The 27,889-nt window shown below is 38.1% G+C and overlaps 1 protein-coding gene across 1 annotated transcript in view; it reads right to left on the minus strand.

Moving 5' to 3' along the window:
* Positions 1-2,118: 2,118 nt before the first annotated feature.
* Positions 2,119-27,889, minus strand: part of LOC140243730 (ceramide synthase 6-like) — a 40,787-nt gene continuing 15,016 nt past the window's right edge. Inside the window, exons 2-8 of the mRNA XM_072323394.1 lie at positions 25,256-25,492; positions 23,137-23,245; positions 22,046-22,138; positions 7,485-7,613; positions 5,930-6,036; positions 3,893-4,049; positions 2,119-2,888 (exon numbers count right to left, since the gene is read on the minus strand). Coding sequence (XP_072179495.1) covers positions 2,742-2,888; positions 3,893-4,049; positions 5,930-6,036; positions 7,485-7,613; positions 22,046-22,138; positions 23,137-23,245; positions 25,256-25,492 — 979 coding nt within the window. The 3' untranslated portion in view covers positions 2,119-2,741. The remainder of the gene's footprint in view (positions 2,889-3,892; positions 4,050-5,929; positions 6,037-7,484; positions 7,614-22,045; positions 22,139-23,136; positions 23,246-25,255; positions 25,493-27,889) is intronic.

Consider the following 27,889-nt stretch of genomic DNA (forward strand, 5'->3'; position numbering starts at 1 on the left):
ATATCATATATCCATCTTACCCAGTAGCAAAAGAAGAGCCAGATAATGTGAGTTACTTTCACAGCACAAAATTTACAAATATCTTCTATGATGTCATTGGGTAAATATGACTACGTTTCCACTTTCACCCATTTCTGTCTTGCTGGGGGAAATGCTTGATAATCTGAACACACTCAAGATTCACACTGTAAATTTTTCAACAATGCACAATAATTATTCAGCAGAGGATTATGATATCATGTTCTGCATTCAAACTCCAACAGAGCACGATTCCACTCACTCACTCACTTTTTGTACTGAATAGCAAAAAGAATATGACTGTCAATTCGAAATCACCAAAATTTTTCCACTGGGTTTCACACCAACTGTGGTGCAACTGCGGAACACATTTCAAGGTGTCAATGCAAATCCTCACCAATCCTCAAAAGCGATAACCAACAAGAATGAAAGCTAGCTGGTACATGTACAAATGTACATGAACTTACTGTTAACTCCATCTGAAATTGTACTATCCCACCCTACAACATTTGGATGGTTCCTCTTTCATCCCTTATAACTCTCCTGAGACTTAAAGACATGAATGTAAGGCATATTTCTTCATATTTATATATAACTTTCTTTTGACACCCGTGCTGGTAATTATTTCTGGTGGAATTCTCAAAACTCATGCCATTCTCAAATGTTTGAATTGGACACAGAAATCACCCCATTCAAAAACACACCACAAAATGCACAGTGTTCCCCCCCCCCCTTTTTTTTTTTGAAATTCCAGTCCTCGGCAACAACCTGCCAAAATTGGATACCTAATACCCATATCATCACAGCATCTGCTCCTGGTCAATGGCCAACAACAGCCTGTGATATGCTAGTTAAGCCTTGGTTTTTTGTTTGTTTGTTTGTTTGTTTTGTCAAAATCATTGTGTGTTTGGTTCACCTTCAAATGAACAAGTAGAATGTGACCCAGTTACATATCATACTTTGTCATAGATAATAATGCTTTCCTATATTAGACAATCGTACAGTGAAACCTCCACAAGAATTGTATTAAAACAGATATTATTTCAGGGGTAGGAAATACCAAATTTGCAGATACATAATATATGTGCATTATGTGGCAACAAGCAGTTTTTTGGTGAAAGCTTTTTAAAACAAAAAACAAAAAATAAAGGACAAAATCATGATAAATAGAGAATGTATGAAGAGAAATAAAGCTCGGCTGCAGACAGATACAGCGAAGTTTGATTTATAGGTGGACCTTGGAAAGAAACATCTTAGGAATGTAAGGTATATGACAGCTGGTAGTAAAAAAAAACAACAAAAATGTCAATATTATGTACTTAAAGACACCAGGATACTCCGGTATTCATGAGATATACAATGCACATCCTTTTTGGTATAGAGTTGACTACATTGCAAAGTCCAAGTGTCTTTGAAAAAAAAAAAAGAGAGAGAAAAAAAAGAGTGTAACCCATGTCATGTAAACATTAGATTAATATTTGTGATGAAATTTCCACCTGAAGAAATGCAACATTACTCTCTTTAATAAGAGACAGCAGGAAGGCACCTGAAGCACATAGTGGCATCCTACATAATATTATGTACATGTATATGGGGCGATTCCCTTTCTTTGTTTTTGAACTGAAAATAAAACACAACACAACAAAAAGGCAATGTTGTTTATGATTAAGAATATTTCTACACTGACCCAAACTGTCACCTATGGATTGAGACCTTGTTTAAAAAAAAACATGGTGAAAGTAGACCACTACCTCATGTATCAAAGTGCAATTGAAGACTACATGTATGTATCAAAGAACAATAAAACCTACATAACCTATAAAAATCTACACGAGACAAAATGCTATCTGAATACCTTTCAGTTTGAAAAATTAAGTACTGTATTGAAATGCTCTGGAATTCTCAAAGATGTCCGTTTTCTAATGGGCCAACATTTTACAGCTGAAAGGTCATAGCACACATAAAGTCGGGACGGTCAGCGTCATATGATGGTCATCATCAGCTGACCATCCGCAAGACTGAGGGACCCTTGACGCATGGTTGGCTCAAGCTTACCTCCTTGGTAATTCTATTTCTAAGAAAAATGACAACACTCGATCATTATCAAAAAACAAATCACTTCATCTTTTAATGTTTTGAAAGCTCAGCATCACTAATCCGTGGATGGAAAGGCATAGCAGTATCAGGCAAATGAACAATTTTGGACAAAAAGCATGTGACTTACTTACGGAATACACGAGCAAACTATAAAGCAGCTATATCTAAGATGCTTGGACTGATGAATGCGATAATCACTACAAAAAATGGGAATAGGGGTGAGGGATTCAGTCAAATTCATAATTCACCTTTAATACATCATCATATCAATGGTGATAATTCCTCTTCCTGAACACGTTACACTGCCGTGAGGCAAACAAATTATTTCCCATGGCTCAAGTGCCATGAACTGGGAATGAGCTCAAACGACTCATGCTTGTCCTACTCGGTGGGAGAACATCATATGGAATATAGCGAAGCCTCTTGTGGCCGCTTTCGTATGCCTTCAAATCTTTACCACGTATAATTCAAAGACGAACGGGGGTGACGCGCACTTGAGGTGGTATCATCGAATGCATGACATGTAAATAATGCTCTCTCGGGAGTAGAAAAATGCTTGTGTTTCACACTGGGATCGAACGTTTGGCGATTTGCCTGGATGGATGAGGCGGGTGGAGGAGCGCCCTCTAGTGGTGGTTGTTTGCAGTAGCTTTGGAGCTGGAGTAGGCGTTGTGGGTGTACTTGGTGTTGTGGTTGTTGATGCCGTTCTCTTCCTGCAGGGCGTCTGAATCTGACATGCTCTCGTCAACATCACTCCTGGCATCCTTTTCCAGCTGGGGTGGCGTTGAGATCCCACAGGATATGAGAAATGAGACAGGATAACACAAGTTTAATATTTAGCAATGTCATCTGCATTCCACTGACCACATCCTCGTTATATTAAAGGAAAACTCCACTTTGCATTCATGCTACAAAGCATGTAGCTTTAATAAAAAGAGTACGGCTCAGCAAATACAGAGGAACCTTGTTATAACGAGGACCTAAATAAAATCCATGACAGTTGCCTTGTTATATCGGGTTTCTCACTACAGCACAGAGCAATAATAGAGAAATATAAAGAGTTTGGGCCTCTAAAATCACCTTGTTATAAGAGGGCACTGTTAGATCAAACCTCTTTAGTACCAGGTTCCACTGTAAAACAGATTAATCTGATACCATTACATACACACAAAAAGAAAGTTATGGCATGTTCAAGTTAAACTTGTTCCACAAGGCAGTGGTATCATTCAAAATTACATACATGCAAATTAGAGCATGCAAATCAGCTCATTACCTTACAACTGTGTACATCAAAATATTACTTCATTTTTTTTTTGCCAATAATTCTGCAACCATAACCCCATTCCCTTAGAAATCTATCATTGCCAAATAGTTGCAACACTACAACAACAACAAAAAATTATTGTTCCTATTCTTCTGACTTTGATAAACCTTTCACTGTACTGTTCCACTTCTTTTTCTGCTTCCATTCACACAAAAGCAATGTTCAGGATGGACTTCCCCTCTAACTCGACTTGAGAATTAGCTTGAACAGCCAGTGGATTTTCCACTTTCAATGGATAACAACTTTTAATCTTTCACTTTCACAACTTAATCGCTCACTCAGGATATGAGCTCTTTTGGGTATTGAGAAGCCATAAGCTTTTGATATTTTTTGTTTTACTATTGTATCTTTACTATCAAAAAGGGCACAAGACCACACACATGGCCCCCAACACCACAGTGGTTCTGAGATCGCCTGAGCAAAACCCAATGCAGGGTGTGGGACCTCTCGTACCTTGCCATGCCACAGGGCCTTGTAGGCCATGGAGACGATGAGATAGAACCAGTAGCAGTGGAGGCCCAGCAGAGTGACCAGCAGTCCGTTGAAGAGGTAGTAGGCAGGGAAAGGGCCCATGATGGACATACTGTGGAATGTGGAGCTGTAGATCACCCTGGTGGGTATAGAAAAGTCAAAGGTCAAAGAACATGTGTTTAAGGGACAGCAGTACCATGGACATCATCTAATACCCCGTTTATACTGCTAGCGGGTTTCAGAGCCTCCTCGAGGAGGTTCGAAAGCCCACTCTGAAAAAGCAGCCTCTCATCTGTTTATACTGCTCACCAAAAGCAGGCCCTAGCAGGCCCTAGCAGACCCACCTGGCTCCTTCCCTCTGATACATGGTGCAGGCTTTTGCATGAAAGTGTGCAAGTTCAAAGGCTTTCTTCAGCGGGGATTGGTCGAAACGGCTGAGTTGTTTATGTAAGCAGGCGATGACCTTCAGCAATTACACGTACCTCCGGGTCGGCTAAAAAGCAGCTTCTCGAACCCCCTAGCGCTGATACTGGTTTCAGAGGCTGCTATAGCAGCCTCTGAAACCAGCCCCTGTAGGTGGTTTCAGAACCTGACCTGATTGGATCTCCTTTTCTGAATTCTGTCTGTTTATACTGAGCTGAAAGGCTGCTTGAGGCCGCTATAGGAGGCTTCAGAACCCCCTTTTTGCTTCTAAAGTATAAATGGGGTATTCGATGTAATCCCTGAGCTGAATTGAATAACTGAACATGTTCCTCTTCTCCCTTCCTTAAACTGACGCCTTTACATTTGTTCTCCCCCACCCTTCTCTCCTTTTCTTCCCTTATATCCTCTGCCTTCCTTCTTTCTTTCTTCCTCTTCAATCTCCTTTTTCTTCCCCCTCCTTCATATTCTTCTAGTCAGAGCTACAAATATGTGATCCAGGAGAGCAGAGCTTGATTTCACAGGCCTGCATTAAAGGTACTGTTTACCCTTGGGAGCAGTTTATTTATAAAGTGTTCTAGTCATCACATTTGATGCATATGTGTAGGTCAGTCGTATCACAAAACATCCACCATATAAAAATTTTGCAATACACCCTGAAATAAGAGGAGATATCACTATTTTTTTCTGAATAAACCATAACCATAACAATTTTATTATAACTACTGTTCACTGTTTGTATATTTAACAATACTTCACATTGATCATACTGACAAACATTTTTACATTGTTTTTATCCCAACTCACATTTTAGAACTATTTTGAAGCACTAAAGCTGGGTTTTTGTTTCATCTGCAAATGGCAAATAATGCCTTTAACAGGGATTAATTGAAATTTTGAAGAGTTGCTGGTTACACAGTATACTACAAATGTACCAACAATACTCAGTAATGTGCACTTTTTTTTCCATTCTCACAAACAGCATTCAATACCAGCTCTGCAGACAACATCAGATCAATTTACTAAGTAGAAAAGCACTCTGAGAGTGCAGACCTCCGCCAAACAGCTCTACTTTCCACTGATGATCTTGCTCTTCCATAGAGATCAGTGATTTCCACCTATAATATGCATGCTGAAAAAATTGCCCAATTTCCCAATATAGAAGCCTTTGTTACGTCATAAACCCTCAGCTGTGCGGCGCTAGCAGAAACTAGAGCACGCACTTTAGTGCGCGTATGGAAACCTGAAAAATACACAGCTTGAACTCCCAAGTTCATCGACCCTACCTGCCAAAATATCGAAAATCCTTCAAAAAATCCATTAACATTTCTGGATCACTACCAAAATTTAATCATCTGTTCCTTGTGTCATTCTCAACCTTCTCTGCAAGTTTAATCCAAATCCGTGCACAACTTTTTTGAGTTATTTTGCACACGGACAAACAAACAAACCAAAGTTAATAAGAACATAACCTCCTCCCTTGGCGGAGGTAATAAGACCAATGCCTGCTGCAACGTCTATGAAAGCAGCATATAAAGACAACCTATACTGAGGACATGGGTGTCCTGACGTTGCTGGGGGGTCAAACCCAAGACTCACCAGAAAGGCAGAAAGATGATGCGGGAGACAAAGAAGGCCACAGTGAAGATACCAAACATGGTGTTGGCTGGGGTGTGGGCCTTGGCATAGTTGCACATCTTCGCAAACTGCACAAAATCAAAGAGATACAAGATTCCCACTCACATTTATAATTGCCAAAGCTTTACGATCCAACAATAAATCACATCTATTCAAACTAGCAAATGATTCTTAATACATGGGTAATTCCATGAAGTTGGGGCAGTGTCCATGTAGCATCGTGATACAATGTATTTAAAAAACTACATTTCAGCATAACTCAATATCATTATATGCTATACATTTATTGTTTGTAGGCTTTACATTTGCATTGAGGCCACACATTTTCCTGGAAATTTTGTGCCATTCAGACTCAATTTTGATGAAGTTATTAAACAATATGTAACAGTGTCCTGTAGCATCGTGACGTGTCCATGTAGCATCGTGACGTGTCCATGTAGCATCGTGATATTTTAAAATTTGGTCGTGAGAGACAAATTGTGGCAATTAGCCTGACCAAAATTTGATGCAATATGCATTTACAAGATATGAATGAGATAGCTAATTATCTCAAATTTCCTGTACACAGTTTTAATTTTAAAAGAAAATTACAAAATGTATCACGATGCTATGCGGTGTCCTTTTTTGTTACATTTGGTGGACACCGCATAGCATAGTGACACATTGTGTAATTTTCTTGTAAAAGTAAAACTGTGGAAAGGAGAGTTAAGATATATAGCTATCTGACTAATCTAGTAATTATGCATATTATATCAAATTTTGGTCAAGCTAATTGCATTAATTTGTCTTTTAGGACCAGATTTTAACTATCATGATGCTACATGGACACGTCACGATGCTACAGGACACCGTTACATATTGATTTAATAACTTCATCAAAATTGAGTCTGAATGGCACAAAATTTCCAGGAAAATGTATGGTCTCAATACAATTGTAAAGCCTATAAACAATATATGTATAGCATAATTAGTATTGAGTTATGCTAAAATGTAACACTTTGTGCCCCAACTTCACAAAATTACCCATGTTATACATTTTGTCTAATCTCTTCATTTTTGTTTTTCCTTCCTCTATACATTTGTATCGTAATGCACCATATCTAATCTCTAACATGCAACGTGGCTATGTACTATAATGCACTGAACTTTGAGTACCTCACTTATGTGGAATAATTGTACTCGTTAATGTTATCATTATAAGGAAAGCAGCACCATGTATTGTCACAGCATAAGATTTTATTTGAATCAGTTTCAATCTCATTGTAGTGAAATACAGTCTGTATGCTGTAATCTACTGCTTAGTAATATAAGCTCACTTGCCCACGGCAACTAAAACTCATTGTTGGTCTAGTAAAACAGTTGGCCACTTGCTCGATGCCCTTGCCAAAATGGCCATACAGGCAAGTGGCAATTATTTATTTATTCATTTATTCTTCTTTTGTTTTTTTGTTTTTTTGTTGTTTTTTTTTTGGGGGGGGAGGGGGGTACGGGGTTAAAGATGACATAATACTCTCACCTCTAGGAAGATGTCTGCCACATCATGCGTTACCATGACGATGCATCCGATTCTGGTAAAGTTGCACGTCCAGGAGAAGCTGATGAGCAGGAGTGTGGTGAAGTGGTGGATGGATTGAGGAACGAAGTCCTGTAGAGGGATTAGAAACAGAGAACATCAAACATAGAGATGTTAGATACAATTGCAAACAAATGTGAAATTCTTGAAGTACAATCTGGTTTTAACAAGCGAGAGCTTGTTATGAACCCATAGGTCTCTTGATAAATCAATGAGGTGTTTGTAAGAATTGACTCCACATCCGTGCTGACACAGAGCTTAAAGATCAATTTTCAGTGTATGACATGTATCCTCTATCAAAAAAGAAAGAAAGGAATTTACAGATTTTAATGCCCTTTTGCATTACATATATTTTGCATCGCTGTACAGATGCTTTACTATGAGAAGGAAAAACACCACACAGTCACAAGAAAAACACCTCACATAGTACACAGTATACATACCAGGTTTACCTTTGAAAGGGTTATCAGAATATGATTCTGAAACATCTAATGTAAAAACACCACGAAGTACACAGTCATATACATCAGGGCTGCACACTGGCGCCGGTCCGACGGTCAAGACCGGCAAAAGTCACTGTCGGACCGGTAACTTTTCAGGAAATCCACAAGTTACCGGTCCGACATGACCAGTAAAAGAAAAAAAGCATTGGCGGGGTCAGTAGAAAGAAAAAGATCAGCCCCGATCAGGGAGAAACAGAATGCAAAATATCGCATTGTTCAACACTTTTTACGCAAGTTTTCGAATATGTCTACCGGTGCAATTGTAAAGTAAACATACAATTGTATATTAGTTTTGAGCACTAGCAGTCGACCAGTTTATTCGCGCTCGCTTGCGCATTGGCGCTGCTCACGCACTGCCATGCTATGCAATACATGCAAAGGATGTACGGTACAATGTAACTGTTGAAATGCATGGATTGTTTCCCCGATCCCGTTTTGTTTGTTCGTTTGCTTGCGATCGGCGGTCATGCCAGACAAGAAGCATTGATAGAAGCGCACGCATTTCTGGGTCATTTTACTCATGATTTTTTTTTTTTTTAACGCAAGATCGATCCGATCCCGGCTTCGCAGCTGCGTGGCAGTTGACATGTTAGAACTATTTTACTTGTGCCGATTTTTAGAAAAAGTAAAAACATATTCTATATTCAGCGATACAGTAAATGAATATTTTCATTCGTTCAGAATGGTCTCATAATGAAGATAGGCCCGAAAAGGATCACGAAATCGGCCCTTAAAAAAATGTAAAGAGATAATACAAGGGAGAAAAAAAAATCATGAAATCATCGCAGTCCCGCTTACATATTTCAGGTAGAAATCGTCCCAAAAAGGATCATGAATTCAGCCGCGTCGTACACCTTTCAAAAGCTCATACAAGTACGAAAAGCGAAGAGATTATAGAGGAGAAAAATAAATAAGGACATATTAATTTGGTGCGTGCATCATAAAAGATTACAGCTGAATAACAATTCATGAAATCAACGCAAATCCGTTGAAATTTGAGGAAATAAATAGGCGCAAAAAAGATCTTGAATCCAGTCCTGCATGCCGTGTCGGTTATCAAAAACGCATGCACAAATGCAACGAGATTATCGGGAGAAAAATAAAGGACACATCCCTTCTGGTGCGTGCATTACAAAAGATTACATCCGAAGTAATTCATGAATTCGCCACAATCCCGCTGATATTTGAGGTAGAAATAGACGCAAAAAGGATCGTGAATTCGGCCGTGTCGTACACCTTTTAACAACGCATGTACTAAATGGTAGGAGATTAGCGGGATAAAGATAATGTACACATTTTCAACCCCTTTTGGCGCTTGCATCATATAGATTACAGCCAAAGAGTAATTCATGAAATTATCGCAATCCCGTTGAAATTTGAGTAAACAATAATAGGCGCAAAAGAATCTCGAATTCGGCCCTGCGTGCAGTGTATAATTTTGAAAACGCATTCACAAATGTGAAGAGATTATCGGGAGAAAAATAAAGAACTTATTTTCAACCCTTCTGTCGCGTGTATCACAAAAGATTACAGCCGAAATAATTAATGAAATATCGCAATCCCGCTGATATTTGATGTAGAAATAGGCGCTAAAAGGACCGTGAATTCGGCCGTGTCGTATAGGCCTACCTTTTAAGAACGCATGTATACGATATGTGAAGAGATTATTGGGAGAAAAATACAGGACACATTTTCAACCCGTTTTGGCGCGTGCATCATAAAGATTATAGCCGAATAATAATTCATAAAATCATCGCAATCCCGTTGAAGTTTGAGGAGACAATAGGCGCAAAAAGAATTGGCGTATATCTTTTAAGAACGCATTTACGAAATGCGAAGAGAAAAAAATAAAGGACACATTTTCAAACCATATTGGCGCGTTCATCATAAAAGATTACAGCCGAAGTAATTCATGAAATCATCGCAATCCCGCTGATATCTAAGGTAGAAATAGACGCAAAAAGGATCGTGAATTCGGCCGTGTCGTATACCTTTATGCATACGAAACGCGAAGAGATTATGGGGAGAAAAATAAAGAACGCATTTTCAACCATTCTAGCTGGTGCGTGGATCACAAAAGATTACACCCGAAGTAATTCATGAAATCGTCACAATTCCGCTGATATTATTTTGAGGTAGAAATAGGCGCAAAAAGTATCATGAATTCGGCGGTGTGGAACATCTTTTAAGAACGCACTTACGAATTCGAAGAGTTTATCGGGAGAAGATAACAGGACACATTTTCAACCCCTTTTGGCGCGTGAATCATAAAAGATTACAGCCGAAATGATTCATGAAATCGTCACAATCCCGCTGATATTTGAGGTAGAAATAGGCGCAAAAAGTATCATGAATTCGGCTGTGTGGTACACATACATCTTTTAAGAACGCACTTACGAAATTCGAAGAGTTTATCGGGAAAAAATAAAGGACACATTTTCAACCCCTTTTGGCGCGTTCATCATGAAAGAATACAGCCGAAGTTATTCATGAAATCATCGCAATCCCGCTGATATTTTGAGGTAGAAATAGGCGCAAAAAGGATTGTGAATTCGGCCGTGTCGTATATCTTTATGTACGGAATGCGAAGAGATTGTGGGGAGAAAAATAAAGAACGCATTTTCAACCATTTTAGCTGGTGCGTGCATGAGATCACAAAAAGTTACACCCGAAATAATTCATGAAATTGCCACAATTCCGCTGATAATTTGTTTGAGGTAGAAATAGGCGCAAAAAGTATCATGAATTCGGCGGTGTTGAACATCTTTTAAGAACGCACTTACGAAATTCGAAGAGTTTATCGGGAAAAAATAAAAGGACGCATTTTCAACCCCTTTTGGCGCGTGAATCATAAAAGATTACAGCCGAAGTAATTCATGAAATCGTCACAATCCCGCTGATATTTGAGGTAGAAATATAGGCGCAAAAAGTATCATGAATTCGGCGGTGTGGAACATCTTTTAAGAACGCACTTACGAAATTCGAAGAGTTTATCGGGAAAAAATAAAAGGACACATTTTCAACCCCTTTTGGCGCGTGAATCATAAAAGATTACAGCCGAAGTAATTCATGAAATCGTCACAATCCCGCTGATATTTGAGGTAGAAATATAGGCGCAAAAAGTATCATGAATTCGGCGGTGTGGAACATCTGTTAAGAACGCACTTACGAAATTCGAAGAGTTTATCGGGAAAAAATAAAGGACACATTTTCAACCCCTTTTGGCGCATGAATCATAAAAGATTACAGCCGAAGTAATTCATGAAATCGTCACAATCCCGCTGATATTTGAGGTAAAAATAGGCGCAAAAAGTATCATGAATTCGGCCGTGTGGTACATCTTTTAAGAACGCACTTACGAAATTCGAAGAGTTTATATCGGCAAAAAAATAAAGGACACATTTTCACCCCTTTTGGCGCGTGCATCATAAAATGTTACAGCCGAAGTAATTCATGAAATCGTCACAATCCCGCTGATATTTGAAGTAGAAATGGGCGCAAAGAGGATTGCGAATTCGGCCCTGCATGTCGTGTACCTTTCAGAACGCATGCACAAATGCGAAGAGAGTGTCGAAAGAAAAATAAAGAACCCCTTGTAGCTCGTGCATCAGAAAATATCACAGCTAAAATAATTCATTAAATCACGGTTATGCAGCAAGTTCGTGCGCCGATGTTTAGAAAAAGTCACAAACGCATGATACAATCTGATTTTTTTTTTCATTATCATTTTACACTGTAATTCGCGAACAAACATTCTATTTTTTTTCTCATTTTTTTTTTATTTCTTGTGCAATAAATAATTCAAGTTTAAAAAGACATTAGGCCTAATCAGTAAAATGTACATGGGGGGGGGGGGTACGTCCATAAAAACAAGAAAATAAGTTTGCAAGTAATTTAATGTTTTTTTTAGGTTGCCGTTGTTGACCGGTAAGTTTTCTGTTCGGACCGGTAAAAAATGGTAAAATGGGGCATCTACCGGTCCGACAGAGACATGTCGGACCGGCAGAAAAAATGGGTTAGTGTGCAGCCCTGTATACATACCAGGTAAACCTTTGAAAGGGTTATCATCTGATATAATTCTGAAACACCCACTGTAATATGAGACTCACTTGTGCATCATACCAGGCTTGATGGTACTGCAACTGGTCCAAAAAGAGAAGAAAAATGACTAAAACGTACAGTATCTCTGTACAGGGCCACCAAATACCAACAACATAATACGTTCATTTAGGATATCAAAATCCAATGTGGACACAACATCCCCTATTATACAGCCAAGGTTTCTTGTTCTGTTGTTTCAAGTTCAATTAATTTTTTTTTCTCCAGCCCAAACATATTCAACAGCACATACGCCCAATGCAGATTAAAGGAAAGAAATGAAAATACAAGTAACCCCAAAGGCAGGGTACAATGCACTTTTGATGAGAATTAAAGAAGTGAAACATTTGAGAGTGATAATTGATTTCGGAGTGAAAATGGGGGACTGACTTTTAAGAAAAAGCATTTGCTCTTCAAGAGGCTGAGAAATTTCTGGAATTCGCCTGCTATTGCAACTGTCAGGTGAAAGGTGTGTAGTGCATAATGTGGAATGGTCACAAGACCATGAAACAAAATTCTTATCACTATCAGTGATACAGTAAGCAAGTGTTTGAACTTGCAACTGCCAGTTACTGACTAGTGGAGGTAAGAGACAATACTAATCAATCAATCCAACAACAATTTGTATTTTCAAGAAGACTATCTTATCTTGGCTTTTCTTTGGAGGGTGCAGTTGCCTAGCAACTTCTGAAGTAAGACGGAGACAAAAGTCATGTTTTGTTTGGAGATGTATTTTTTAATTCTTTATTGAGAATGTCACTGCCCCTCAAAGAAAACATGCAACCCCTGAGGCTGTTTACAGCTGGGCGTGAAGATGTTGTCCACACAATGATCGGTAATATTTTTAGTACGCTGTACAGAAGTCTCTAAAAATGGCATAGAGCTGAGAAGAGTAGTGCAGTTTAATACCCAGAACCTTTTTGCCTACAGTCTTTTTCTTCTTTGAAAACAGAGTGGGTAGTTGTCAGTGAAAATAAGGTACAGACAGTAAATACTTCAAATTTTACTTTCAATTTCTCTACGAGTATAATCAGTCTGTGATGTGATTGATTGATTGTATAATATGCTTAACGACACTATCAACACGTTTAGTGTTATTTAAGTGTCGAACAGTTTAGCTTAATCTAAGTTCATACACAGTTTTAACATGCACAGCAAAAATAATGGGCATCTCAATCATAATATTCATATAACACAAAAAAACAGTGAACTATTTCACCGGGATAACTCCCTACTCTTTTTGAAAAGTGAATAGGTTCTTTTACGTGCAAATGGTGTGACTCTTCTTTACACGGGACCGATATTTTGAAGTGGTTTTATTTTCATCAATGTCATGAGACTACTGATATTTGAAACTAATGACAGGCTCCAATATTGCCTAGCTCATAAAACATGAATGCACATACTGCACTGTCTCATAGGTAAAAGGAAATCACTAACAGAACCATGCAAGTATGCAAATATTCAGTCCAACAAAAGCATTTCCAGTGTGGTGTGTACCCAATTTGCTCATACAATCGTGTAATTGTAGCAGAACTGCACATCCATGCACTAGATCTAAAGTGTTTATTATTAGCCAGAATAATGCATACCTCAATTTACAGTATGAACTTTATCTCCCCCCCCCCAAAAAAAAAAAAAAATAAAATAAAATAAAATAAAAAATGTCCACAGGCTAATCAAACATGACATGAACAATTCCGACAGCTATAAAATCCCCTAATACTCACAAGAATGGATCAAAACCATTTGTATGCATCCGATCACATTATGCACAGCATTGTAATGATTCACTGATTATTAGTTACAGAGAGGCACATTCTTTGATCAGTGTGGGCTACTGTACATAGAAAGTGCAGTGGATTTCTCTCTAAAAGGGGCAAAAAGAGGGGGAGGGAAAGAGTGCAATAAGAAGCCACTTAATTCAAAGCACAGAGCAGTTACAAGAATTAAATTCTTGTCAAGGAGTATTTAGGAAGTACAGGTATTGAAAGAGAGAGAGAGGAAGATTTCCATTTACATCTTAAGGTGCGTTTATCAACTCATTTCTGGTGCAGAATGAAGAATTCCAAACAACTTTCAGGGGTTTTGGGCAGTTGATAAAACACATGTACACGTACCTGTTTTGATTATGGGGTTAGAAACACATCTTTGAAATGCAAAAAAAGTGTGATCGCAAATGCGTGTATAAAGCAAAAAACGCATTTCTGTAGAGTTGATAAACGCAAAGTCATTTTGAAATGTGTTTATAGCTCAGACCTGCCCACGCCAACCACTGCCAACTACATGTTGTACACATCTCCGCTCCTTGGATCAGACTCTGCAATGGAGAGCTCTGCACAGTGACAAGGCCTTCCAATCGCCTCACGACAGAGTTGATGAATGCAACAACTTGAGAAATGCGATCCGAAAGTTGTTTGCAAATGCATTTTGATAGCTGCCATTGAAACACGTTTCAAACTTGGGAAAGTTGATAAATGAAGCCTTGGACCAAGGGCTTTCAGAATCTTAGAGGGGGTAGGTTAGATCATCATGAATGAGGGCCACCTAAAAATCCTATGCCTGCAAGCTGAGATACACTGTTCTGTCATTATTTTGCACAATGTTTCAATTCACCATCATTATTGGCCTGATAATCTACTGTAGATCTTTATCATCACAATCACTGTATACATGCATGCAATCCTATTCTTTTGGTGCAAGCCTGTCTGTCTTTAATGTTTCAGGATGGCTGAAAGAAAGAAACAACTCGCACAAAAAAGTAAGACAGATGCTGAGCAAATAAGAATAACATTAAACAAGCTCTGAACTACCACAGCTACAATGACTGTGCACAAAATCATTTGGTGTAGAGACCCCTTTTCCCAATCAATAGCTGAAACGTCCACACAGTGTGAGAACTTTCTACAATAGGCATTCTGAAATGTCCCCAAAGATCACAGCTACCAGTTTATACACTTTTAAAACATAGCCCTATCCTTTCTACCTTAAAAAAAAAAAAAAAAAAGGTGTGCCAAGCTTTTGTAAAGTGTTCCAAAATGCAAACAGTCAAATTCTTAAAGTATGTGGAAAGACTTTGATGATCTCTGGTTCATGATACATGTGTAGTACAGTGACCTGTGCTGAAATCTCCTATTTGTGTGTTCACAATCCCCATTGAGAATTTCAATTTGAGTTCAGAATGGGGCACAGTCAACAGATGAATGCAATTTCACAATATGCTACATACCAGCACTTACAAGTGAATCAGATTTTTTTTTTTTTTTTTTTAATAAATTAATGTAACAGGGGTGTTCGGTGTACGTGTACTTACAAGCTCAGTACACATGCCAGCACTCAGAGCAGGAAGTTGTGAGAGAGAAGAGAAAGGGGGGAAAGAAAAAAAGAAAGATTGAATTCCTTGCATTGTATGAATGCTAACTGTGCTACCGTTATGACCTTGTTACAATACACCACATACAACTCTTCAAATTTGGTCTGTGCTACTGGTCAAAACAGGGGACTGGCAATGTTCCAATCAAGGGCTACATCTCCACACATGTATGGTTATGGCATTGTAACATTATTACCACCATTAAAGACAGGCCTTTAGAAGACCGGCCTTTAAACTGTGGTCATACTGGCATAACATTACAGGTTTAACTTCGAGAAATTTTCTAGAAGTGAGCTTGTCTGTCTACACCTTGGTAGCCAAACTTCTTGAAGTTTCAGTTCTTGAAGTTATGGTCAATGGAGGGCATGCGCGACAAAACAGAAAGCGCTCGCTGTCTGACAGCGACTGATAGCAATGCAACAATGTGCACGTATACATCCCAATGGACGGAGGCACCGCCCACAAACAGATGGTGATTTGGTCATGTGACCAACTATGCGATGTTTCAGCTCCAACCATTCAGACTGCCTATTAAAATCCCATCGAGGATGGGCTGATTTTGCTACAACAAGCATTTCCCATATATAGACACTGGCCTGAGTATACTCAGAACTCGTCCTCAACAGGTAAGCTACAAGAATATTGGCGGGGTCCAGAAACTTCATTATTTTGAGTGAGAAATTTTGTGAGAAGTTTTGCAAGTCTAAGTTTTTGGGGAGTTTGCAAATGGCAAAACTTCAAGATCTCAAACTTTGCGAACTTAAACTTTCCAATGTTTTGCTAGTGTGACAGCACCTAAAGAGTATCAGGAAGTAGTGAAAGAAATATTAATATGTTGATGATGAGTATCTTTGGTGAGTTCAGACATGATAACAAACGTGTATAAATCAGTGTTATAAATAGAGTAGGGTGTGGGTTCTGATTCAATGAAACTTAAACCAAAGAAACTAATTCAGAGTAAGATACACATTCTGAACTTCAGCAGAAGCTATCATTGAAGTGCAGACCAATACTGTTTATAAAAGTCAAATGTTTGTTGAGTAAACTATTCCAGAATCTTAAAAATTGGGGACTCTTGAGAAGAGGTTCACAAAAGACAATATCTTAATGTTCGACAGGGAATAAAAACAAAATCTAGAGAAAATCCTATTTAATTTTTATATGAATATGGCAGGAAATCAATGAGATACATGTAAGAAGTACATTGTATGTACCACCCACTCACAGTTACTACTATCAGAGTTTATAATATGGAAGAGGTGTAATACAGGGCACTGGGTATGTTGTCAAAAGACATGAATAATGATCTCATCATACGAATAAAGCTATGTTAGCACATACTGTACTAAAGTACAAGTGTCTCCTAACACTATGAGGGTATGTTTCACATGATGTACTTGGGGTGTGCAGCACTACATGTGTGTTAAAGGGATACTATAGTTTTGGTTGAGACCTAATTTCAGGTTTCTAACATTTTTTGGTGAGATAATGAGAAACCTCTTATGAATTATGAAAGAGCATGTAATTCTATGAGGAATTCAACATTTATTTGATGAAAATTGGTTTTGAAATGGCTGAGATATCCAAAAACGAGCATTTCTAATAAAGTGTGGGACCCACACTTTATTACGATCACTTTGTTTTACTTTGTTTTTGGATGTTTCAGTCATTCCAAACCCGATTTTCATCAAATAAACTTTGAATTCCTCTTAAAATGATATGCTCTGTACTATATCACAAGTGTTTTCTTGGTATCTCGCAAAAAGTTAAAACCCCAATTCTCATCTCCACCAATGCTGTACCATCCCTTTAACATGCCCTTGCATAATATGTATTGAGCGCTATTAAAATGTATATTTATTCAGTGCAAATGGAAATTGCCCAGTGTTGCAAAAGGCCACAGGCATTTAATAGTGATGACACTCTTTTACAACTTCTGCCTAATGCTACAAAATTTCCCCTGCTGATGAAATTTTGTGGGAATTAGGACAGACCGTATCAAATAGTTCAAAGTATGCATGGCTTTGGCAGTGCTCAGTAAAAGTACTCATATCATTTTCTTCTGCTTATTGTCAACATTTACACAAGATTTTCTCAACCTCTATCAAAGGCACAATATGTTCACCCAAGTACATACAATGTATGTAAATGACATATTATGCATACATGTATAAAGGTGACATTTCTACCATACACCCTATCATTTTCAGCAAAGCTTGGGCATGAAAGTCTGAACCTGAAAGAAGTGGAAATATCAAATGAATAAGGATTTGATATAAACTACAAATGGTACATCTTAGAATCACATGAATTTTCAGGATTATTCTCCATTCTTTTTTAAACAGAAATGAATGGAACACTCAAAAAAAAAAAAAAACCCAAGAACTAAAATGATAGATTAAATACTGAGTCCTTTCTTTATTAAAAGCAATGTAATCCATACATTCTCTCTTTCAAGCAATGTAATCCAAACATATGTACAGGTACCTGCATCAACCTGTAGGCTATGCTAACACTCTTGTTCGCAACGGAGTAATGCACACACTGCCAGTATTGGCGTTTACTTGTGATGACCTACTGGCTCTATAATTGCACAGTCATTTTTTTTTTCCCTGATCAATATCATTGATTGGTGTTCCAGTCTTCTCCGCTAGCTTCCCAATATGAAGTATTTAAAGCACTCATGCAAGTCCAAACATAATGTGGAGTCAATTGTTACATTGGAGGGTTCACTGCACATGGCAGGTTAATGGCAGTAGGGTCTCTCATCTTTTCTCGCTCACATTTGGAATCACACACACTCACACACACACACACACACACATGCCACACAATTCCTGGAATAATTCATAGACTCAACAGTCATGAGATGGCAAAAACAATGTATCTTCATGGAACGTTTTCCAGTAATCAAGTTTGATGTCTTATGCTGAAACAACTAAAAGAGATGGTATAGTTTCAGTTGAAATGGGGCTTCAGGTTGTCATCATTTTTTCTTCATAATTTTTTGGAGATAAAGAGAAACTTCTCATGATATATGTAAGAGCATGTAATTCTAAGAGGAATCTACAGTTTATTTCATGAAAATTGGTTTGAAATGGCTGACATATCCAAAACTAAGCTTTACTAATAAAAGGTGGGACCCACCTTTTTGTAGGATTGCCTTGTTTTACTTTGTTTTTGGATATCTCAGCCACTTCAAAACTACTTTTCATCAAATTAATTTTGAATTTTTCTTAGAATTGTATGCTCTTTACCATTCCAAGTAGTTTCTTTTAAAGTATACTGCAAAAAGTTAAAAGCTGAATCCTCATCTCAACAAATAACTATGCCATCCCTTTAAGATATCTACAAATGTACAAATATCATCATGCTGTTTGTATAAAATGCTGCATCAAACAATTTATTTTCAAACTACTTTCATTTTTGATAGCATTTAGCATTGGTCAGACGATGCCTAATACGCAGTTCAGATTTTCATACGGGAAACATTGCATAGTTAACACTTTTAAAAAGACTATAAAATACACGAATAGCAACTCTTTGAATTAGGATTCCCCTAATAGCTATTACAGTTAGAATATTACATGATGGAAACAGTGCATTTGGGTGACTGAATTACAATGTAAGTTCCTAAAAAGGGTATTTGCATACAGGAAATTGCCTTTTATATATATTTGAATCTGCCTAATTGCCTAAAAATTAAGTGAAATAGCAAAGAGGAAGGAAAAGAAGAAGAAGAAAAAGAAGAGGAGGAGGAGGAGGAGGAGGAAGCAGAATAGCGAAAGTGGTGTATGACCTAATTGCAACCAAGCAACCGCCCATCAATTTAACTAATTCTGTTCACCTCACGCTACTCATCAATGCTTCAATCAAGTATGATTTCAGCCAATTTGCTGCTAAAAAGTCGCCCTTTGCACCCTTCCACAAAACACATACATCTATATTATAGCGCATTATTGCCAATGGGTTATAGTGTTACACCAGTCGTGCTCCCCACCTACAGGCTTCAGCACGGTGTATATTTGACCTCGTAACCCTGCTCATTCAGTGCTGCGGCTGACATTCAAGTATGACTCCACATGTGACACTGGTGCAGCGCATAACATCAATCATAACACAGAGGAAGGAAATCACACACGAAGATGATACATGAGGAAGAAGAAGAAGAAGAAAAAGAAAAAAAAGTTCCGTAATGCAAAAATTACACAATTTGCTTTCACCTTCTATTTCATGTCTGATTTCAGAGAAGTGAGGTAACATGTCTGAAGGAAAATGACAGTAATGAATATTCAAGTATACATTTCTGTGTTTGTTTGTTGTTGTTGTTTTTTTAAGACAGTTGGGTGGCAACCTACAGATATTACACTCTACGCAAACATAACTGAATATATCAGGGTGTAGTCTCAGCTTTTTATAGCAGACTCCTTATATACTGATTTGTATTTTCCACCTACTGTATCTTTACAGAACGATATGTTAATTTTCCGTGCAAGTACCACAATCGTTATCATGAATCAAAAAGGCACGAGCTATGTTGACACATTGAGTCATGAGGTGCCGGCGCAGCCAAGAAGCCGACTGAGTATGCACTCACAGTGTACACAAAACAAAATTCACACATCCAGCGCTATAATGCTATGCAGCAATAGTTGCATCACACTGTATGTACCCTCACGACTGGCCAGCGAGAGAATGTTCCATTAAATTTCCTAATTTACAAACTCTCTGAAGAGAATGATGCCTCCAGCCACTGCTGATTAACACATTCAGTCACTAATTAATGTGAATGAAGAATTGTATGCATGAAAAGAAGTTATGCAAGAATTACAGATATTGTTTTTTTTTTTTTTTCAACAGTTGACAAACTATTGAGCTACTAGGCTAGCTTCTTTTTCTTTCTTTTTCATCCTTCCCTTTTTTTCTCTTTTGCTGCTGAACAATTATAAAATAATAACTATCAAATGCATGTCTTCCATTATTGAAGCATCAAATCCTTGAAAAAAGTCACTTCTTTACAGCCCATAATTTTTACAGTGACCTATGAAAACTTACCATGTGGTCTGCAGAGTCAGTCAGCTGAAATGCTTATTGCATTCTCACACAAACACTATATTTCCCACACACTATTGCCCTCATAAAGCTCACTATTCTTTAGCCTTTCACCTTGGTTATCATGCTACCAAATGGAAAGAAGAAGATATTTCCCCCACTTCACTTCCATCATTCTTGCCAAATTACATGTACATTCCTACATGACTTTTCTGCCAGAAGATATGGATGGAACATTAAAGGTGCATAGGCCTGGTAGTGTAGAGGGCGCTGTTGATGATACTGCCGATCACCGTAAACATTGATATGAAGATTGCCGAAGTTGAGCTGTCATCAAGAGTAAAGCGCGTAGGTGTTGCTAAGTAATGTTGCCTTCGTTGTCTTCTCTGCGCATCACGCAGTCTGTAGTAATGCCAGGGTGCGTGCATAAGTGCTTCTTATCATAACATCACAAAAGAAGTTTGCTAAAGCTGTCATCCCCATTCAGCCGAATCATGAGCCGAATTGTGATCAGACCACAGAATACAATGGATCAGACTTCTTCGGACTCGGGGAAGTGGGTCACAGTGTAAGTGCTAAAGAGGAGTCGACAGCGTAGGTCTCTATAGGAAATTTGCGCCGTGCGCCCGCGTAAACATTTGACTAAACCACCAGGACCATGTGCCTTTAACTTAGCCAAGGTTTGTGACCTTTGACCTTTCATCCTCCTCATGTCACATCATTTCACTTGTCCATATACAATATATCCCATGCATACATAATACTCCAAATGCCAAGCAGAATAGCTAGAATTAAAATTTTTAACAAGTGACCCATAACTTTTTCCACAGCAACCCATTTTTCACTCAAAAACAAACAATCAAACAACTCAACAACACAAATGTCAGGTATCAGCCAATCAGAATTGAGTATTTTAAGACTTATGTTTGATTTTCTAACACTTGGGTTTGATCTCAAGTTTTATACAACAGGGCTCTAGTGATCAGTTCATGCATGTGAAATTGTGCTGGTCTCCACAAACAAGCAAGTATAAAGCAAATCTACATTGTAATCTGAGAGGAGCAGCGAAGTGTGCTCCCCTCAGGCTCAGATCATAAATCTTGTTACAAAGCACAGACGAATTTGAAAGTTTCACCTTGCAGCCTCCTTTCATTACTTACGTTTCTGATGACGAAAAGAAGAAAAAAAAAAACCACCTGTCTTTCAGGTTGCTGTACATATTTAAAGACAAGCTCACTGTAGAGACGTAATGGCATACTTTATGACAATACTGACACCTGGTATTCCAAGGTGCAAGGTTTCATGTGAACTGACGTGAATGGCTCGATGTTGACAATGCTTTGACGAAACACTCCTTAAATAGAAGTACATTGTGTATTCAAGTTTACCCACCCCTCCTTCCTCAAAAGACAGGGGTTACCACAAGGCATTGGAAATGTTGAAACAGACACACAAAGTTATCAATGATCCTGACATACCTTTCTCCTCACGTCTGTGAAGAGAGAGAGGACAAGGGAGACATAGAAGGACATCTCCAAGATGTAGTAGTTGTAGATGGCTGGGGTGACTGCCTGTTGATGGGAGGACAAGGGAGAACAAAAATCTTACACCAGGAATCATACCTTCACACGATTTCAGACATTTTATGTACTGTATGGTACTGTGACACGATAATTTTTCCTGCAACAACTGCTCTGGTCTTATTTTATCCAAGGACTAAAACATATTTCACTGCAGCAATTGTTACAGGAGCTAATGTCATGGAACTGTATGACACAGGCATGATCATGGGTTTACGAGCAATTCGAAAGGTTTGAGGTTACTCATTGTGATACCTATGTGCATTCACATTTAACATAAGCAAGCATGCACATAATACTTTGTGTGTACACATTTTGTACAACTTTGTATAATATGAGATGTATACATAAATGGTATCATTAAAATCATCTCATATCATCAATGCCATCAGAACTCTTATCATTTCTGTTACTATTAATATCACCATAATCATTTCTATTGTTATTTCAATCCAATAAGTTTATAAGCCTCATGCACGAGTCAAAATTCCTGATCAGGGGAATCTATCACACGTACTGTACATGTACACAAGATGCCTGCACTTACATGTACACTGCAAACCTTTGATACTTGATTTGATCTGATCTGCTGTACACTCAGCATTGTCATTCACACAGAAAGACACAAGGTGAGACTGACAATTATCTGAAGATGAAGTACATGTACAGTGAAAAACTGTGTTTCACTGAACTCATCCATAAAATTTGGTAAATCAACTTTGCTTTTGTTTTGCTTTGCTTTTCTGTTTCATCATGTTTGTTTTTCTGGATTTTCTTTCAAGGGAAAGGAGATTTTGAAACCAAAACAAAGTTAGAATACACCTTGTCCTAGGGAGTAGTCAATCCCCTGGGCATCTGTTTTACTGCAAGAAATTTTATAGCCATAAACGTGGTGTCATGGACGACATATGGCGATCGTTTCTGAGGTGCACTGAGAAAGTCCTCAAAAGACCAAAGCAATGATTTCACAAGTGTGATGTATGACGTACATGGAATGGAAACTGGTACCAGCACAGCCTCATGTCCCAGAACCACGGCTCCCGCGGAACGCTGATTACTCCATACGTAAACGCACAGGTGTAGAACACACACCTCCAACTGTGGAAACAGGGTGGAAAGGAAGGATGCGTATAAATGTGAGAACGAAAGAATGCCTTTCCTTTTTTGGTAACTACTGTCGTAAGCAAACATACACAGTCATATCATGCACAATGAGTACACAGCATGCGGTGAACAAAGTACAGATGATTCTCAAAGCTTTGAATGAACACCAACTATTGATGGGTGAAATATTCACAATACCTGATAACCACTAAAGTACACAATGACACAAAAGAAAATATGTAAAAATTCCCTCCGTTATAAGAGAAACAGACTCAAATTCCGTACATCCCGGATGTTACGGTGACAGAATTTTGAAATTTTGAATAAAACAGAAATGAGGAAGTTACAGGTAAACTGTCTCAATATCTCTGAATTGTATTGCATGGGTGCCTCAGATACAATAACTTGGTAGAATTGTACTGTTTTTAACATATTTTTCATCTATTTTTTTGTTTTTAGTGCTACATCTTGTTTTTAGTGCTACATGTTTATTACAAGTCGCTTGATGTGGATGATGGAATTAACACTTCTCATCTCTCTTACCCAATGAAAATAATAACCTTCATATCAACATTGCATGAAACAGTCATGAACAAACACCTGTTTTTGTGTATATGTGGCTTCTCCAGCAGACGGAAAGTCAAAACTTTATAAAGCCAGTTTCCTCAATGTATTTTCTCCCAGTGGGGAACTCAGATACACACTTTTGCTACATGTATATAACAGTATTCCGACTGTGGTGTTTGACTGAGGCATACATTCGCATTGTACCCTACATTATAAATAGCGCACATGGGGAAAAAAGGAGAATCTGAGTAAAAACAAATAAACAAGCACACAAACAAAACAGCATTAAAGGACAAGTTCACCTTTATATGTATACCTGTGGATTGAGTGAATGCAACAATATAAGTAGAACACATCAGTGAAAATTTGGGGAAAATCAGACAATCCGTTCAAAAGTTATGAATTTTTAAAGTATCTGCGCAGTCACTGCTGGATGAGAAGACTACAGTGTATGATGTCACATGCGTACAACGATATAAGGAAAATAAACAGAGAATTTCACAAGAATTCACTTTTTGAATAAAGTGCACATTTCTTCAACTTGTTACTGACATATATGCTAAGGGTAAAATTATTTCCCCTGCCTCCTGAAAGAGAGCAGTTGAGTATTCTTTTGTTATGCGAGAAAAGAGAAAATATGTTGATTTTTCTTTATTCTTTCTTTCATGTATCATTTTCCTCAAACTCTCAATGAAGTATTCTACTCTACTAATATTGCTGCATTCACTCAACCCACATGTCTATGAAGGTAAACTTGTCCTTTAAAAAGCTGGGCAAAACGATGACAACAACAACAACAACAACAACAACAAAAACAACAACAACAACAACAACACCACCACCACAACCCCCAAACAGATAGTTTTAAATGGGACTACAGTGCATGTTTCAATAATCCTGATAAATGTCTACTGGCTCATTCCTGACATTTTATGCTGATCCATTCATTGACATGGACGAGATAAAAGTACATTTACATGGTAGATAATGGCCTATCAGGCCAGCGGTTGCAATGTGAAAAACAAAAGGGCAGTCTGGTCTTCTCGATTTGTAACCACAGCAACAGCACTCATACATCTGTCATACAGCATCCCACACTCAAAGAGTCATTTTGAAATGTACAGTGTAATAGAATTCTGCGCACTCATGCATCATGCAATGCCTTGGCATCCCACAGACTTGTTCGTAAAAAGTACCAGAAATTTTATCCACTTTGACATCAATTTAATAGAAATACCATTATAACCGTTTAATTGAATAGCTTATTTATAACCACGCCATTATGGGCAGACATCTGAAAACGCAAACATGACATGGCACTAATCTGATCAGTCTGGGAACAAAAAAAAGGAGAATCTACGAAGAGAAAAAAAAAATCCCTTCAGGCTTGCCGCACAGCTACATAAAGAGGTCTGGTTTGCAATTTTAATATTTTACCTCGTCTCAGTGAACTTGACGAGTATGCTAGGTCTGTCCTGGTTCCTTCGCCTTCTGAACCATCTCTCCACGCTCCTGACTGACCAGTCCAGCTGCTTGGCAAGACCCTCTAAGTGCTTCTGCTCCGGCCGCTTTGACACGGATCGGAAGACCTTCTCCAGAATGGTGTTGGGTGCGGCAGCGTGGTGTTTCCTCGACTTCACTCCAAACAAGTGACCAATGGGTGCGGCTATACATCTGAGCAAAGAGATGTACAAGTGAACAAACCAATAAATTGGCTATCAAAAAAAAAAAAAAAAATGTATTTAAAGCTTTGGTACAGTATCTAGTAAATTCACAGACATCTAAATTGGTGCGGATATTTTGGGTTCTACTTTGTGTGGTTTTGGCCCTCCCTAGCAAGAAGCAATACTGTGTACACTGTAACTGACGTCTTTTCATGGCAGTGCTATATTCAATGTACCCGTACATCTTTACTTACATTTTTAATAAGACAATGCACTTTCGGGTATGGGCACACACATGATGTGCTCTGTTTACCTAGTTTTCTACATTGCACAACTGTAGGAACTCCTTCAAAAAAAAAAAAAGTAGAAAAAAATGAAGGACGAGGTCGAATGGTAGAAAGTCTCTTTTACCAATTTCTTTTTAATAGCAAGCACACAGATCATAATGCTTGAATTCCCCTTCTTGGAAATGAAGCTAATATATAAATGTTTCAATCCTCATTTACCCATGCAAGATATTGCTTCACAAAACTGTACATCAAATGAAATGCACAATATATCACAGATTTTTGCAGAACTTGACTTTACTGCTAGCTTTAATATTGCATATTGTACAGGTTGTTGTACAGTGTGTCTAGAGCAAACTCATCTTGATCACTTGGTAAACATCCACATTGTATATACCAGCAAGGCAGTTGTAAAAGGCATCTCTCTGGGTGTAGTTAAATCTGTTTGAAGATGCCTGCTTGGTCATCACATTGAACAACTCGGGTCTTTGCTATTCTGAGCATTAGAACAGCCAAGAGTGAGCATTAGAACAGCCAAGAATGAATTACAACCCTACATGGTATGGAGAAAACTGAATAGTGTGTTTCATCTTCTTTGATAACAGAAGACAAAAGCAGTCACGTATACACTTTCATTCAAATAACTTTGAAATTTCTCCTTGTGGGGGATTTCAGTGTTCATTTGTTTTCTTGACGACCGTGACATCAGAATGTACCCCCAAATCATTGTGCTGTCAGTACATTGCACCTGCAGAGGTGTCACACCAATGAGCACACTAATGCTTTGAAATCTCCCATTATGCTCCACATCACACACACAGTACCTACCAATATTGGTGCCATTATCACTTCATAGAAGCTGCCATGTTGTAGATACCATGTATGACAGAGGTACTGTAAGAGTGGATATTTTCATGCGACTAATTTTTCGCGCTCAGCGGGATGAGAATAGCTTCACGTGTTTTTAATTCCGCGGAATCAAGACATCAACTACTGGAACATATGGCAAGCAAAAAATATTCACATGCTTTTATTTTCGCGCTAGTTTTGAGTTGCACGAAATGCGCGAAAATTTCAACACTGCGAAAATTTCCACTTTTACAGTACAGCCAGGATGTGTGTTATGAGCATGTTGATATGACAAATGCAACTTTGATTAGAACACTTCTCTACCAGATGCTACTGTAGCTGCCAGCCTCTCTCATTTCATGTGATACACCCAACCATCAGCCCTAATCATCAATCACCTAAATAACATAGGGCAACAAGCCTTCCACGCAGCTTCCATGTGACATACAATTGTACATGTGAAATGTTATTGCTAAAAGGCCCCTAGAGAAAACAGCTACTGAGAGAGAAATGTCACTGGTGTCTTGTCTCACCCACACAGCTCTCTCATTCAAGTTCAAGTTCAAGTAGATTTATTTCACTTCCAACAAACAAATAATAAGAAATACAAAGAAACGCTCATATACACAGACGTCATGAAATCAGTACCACAATGCGATGAACAGAATAACATTATAAAAGAGATACAGGTAAATTATCAACAGAGATACAAATAACTGTTACGTCACTGTGGTAAATGCATAAACAATATTGCTGGAAATGGAGGGGACTGCTAAAAAGCAGAGCTTGTAGAATGCAGTCCCCTCACAGAGAAAAAAAATATAATTGCAAAAAATACAATTGCAAAAAAATATAATTGCATCATTATCATCACCATGAAATTGTTGGTTCAGGACACAAGGTGAGACTTCACATTACTTTCCCCCCATGGAAAAGTGCGACAAAAAAATAAATGAATAAAGTAGAATGGAAATGCAATGAAAAAAAAAATGAATAAATAAGTAGATGATTTATCAATAAATGAATAGATGAATAATAAATTAATGAATACCTGTTCCACTACAGTATCTACAGAGTGTACGTGACACACACGTATGCTACTTTTTCTGGGCAAACATTACCATTTTTGATATCACTTTTGTGTGAGTTTTTTTTTTTCAGATATTAGGAGAAAGTTTTTTTTTTTCAGATATTAGGAGATCATACACAAATAGTGTGTCCACTATTGAATTAATTTTTCATTGTGCCAACTAACGATTCTGCTGGCAATA

This window comes from Diadema setosum, chromosome 20 (genome assembly GCF_964275005.1).
Source record: "Diadema setosum chromosome 20, eeDiaSeto1, whole genome shotgun sequence".
Taxonomy (NCBI): domain Eukaryota; kingdom Metazoa; phylum Echinodermata; class Echinoidea; order Diadematoida; family Diadematidae; genus Diadema; species Diadema setosum.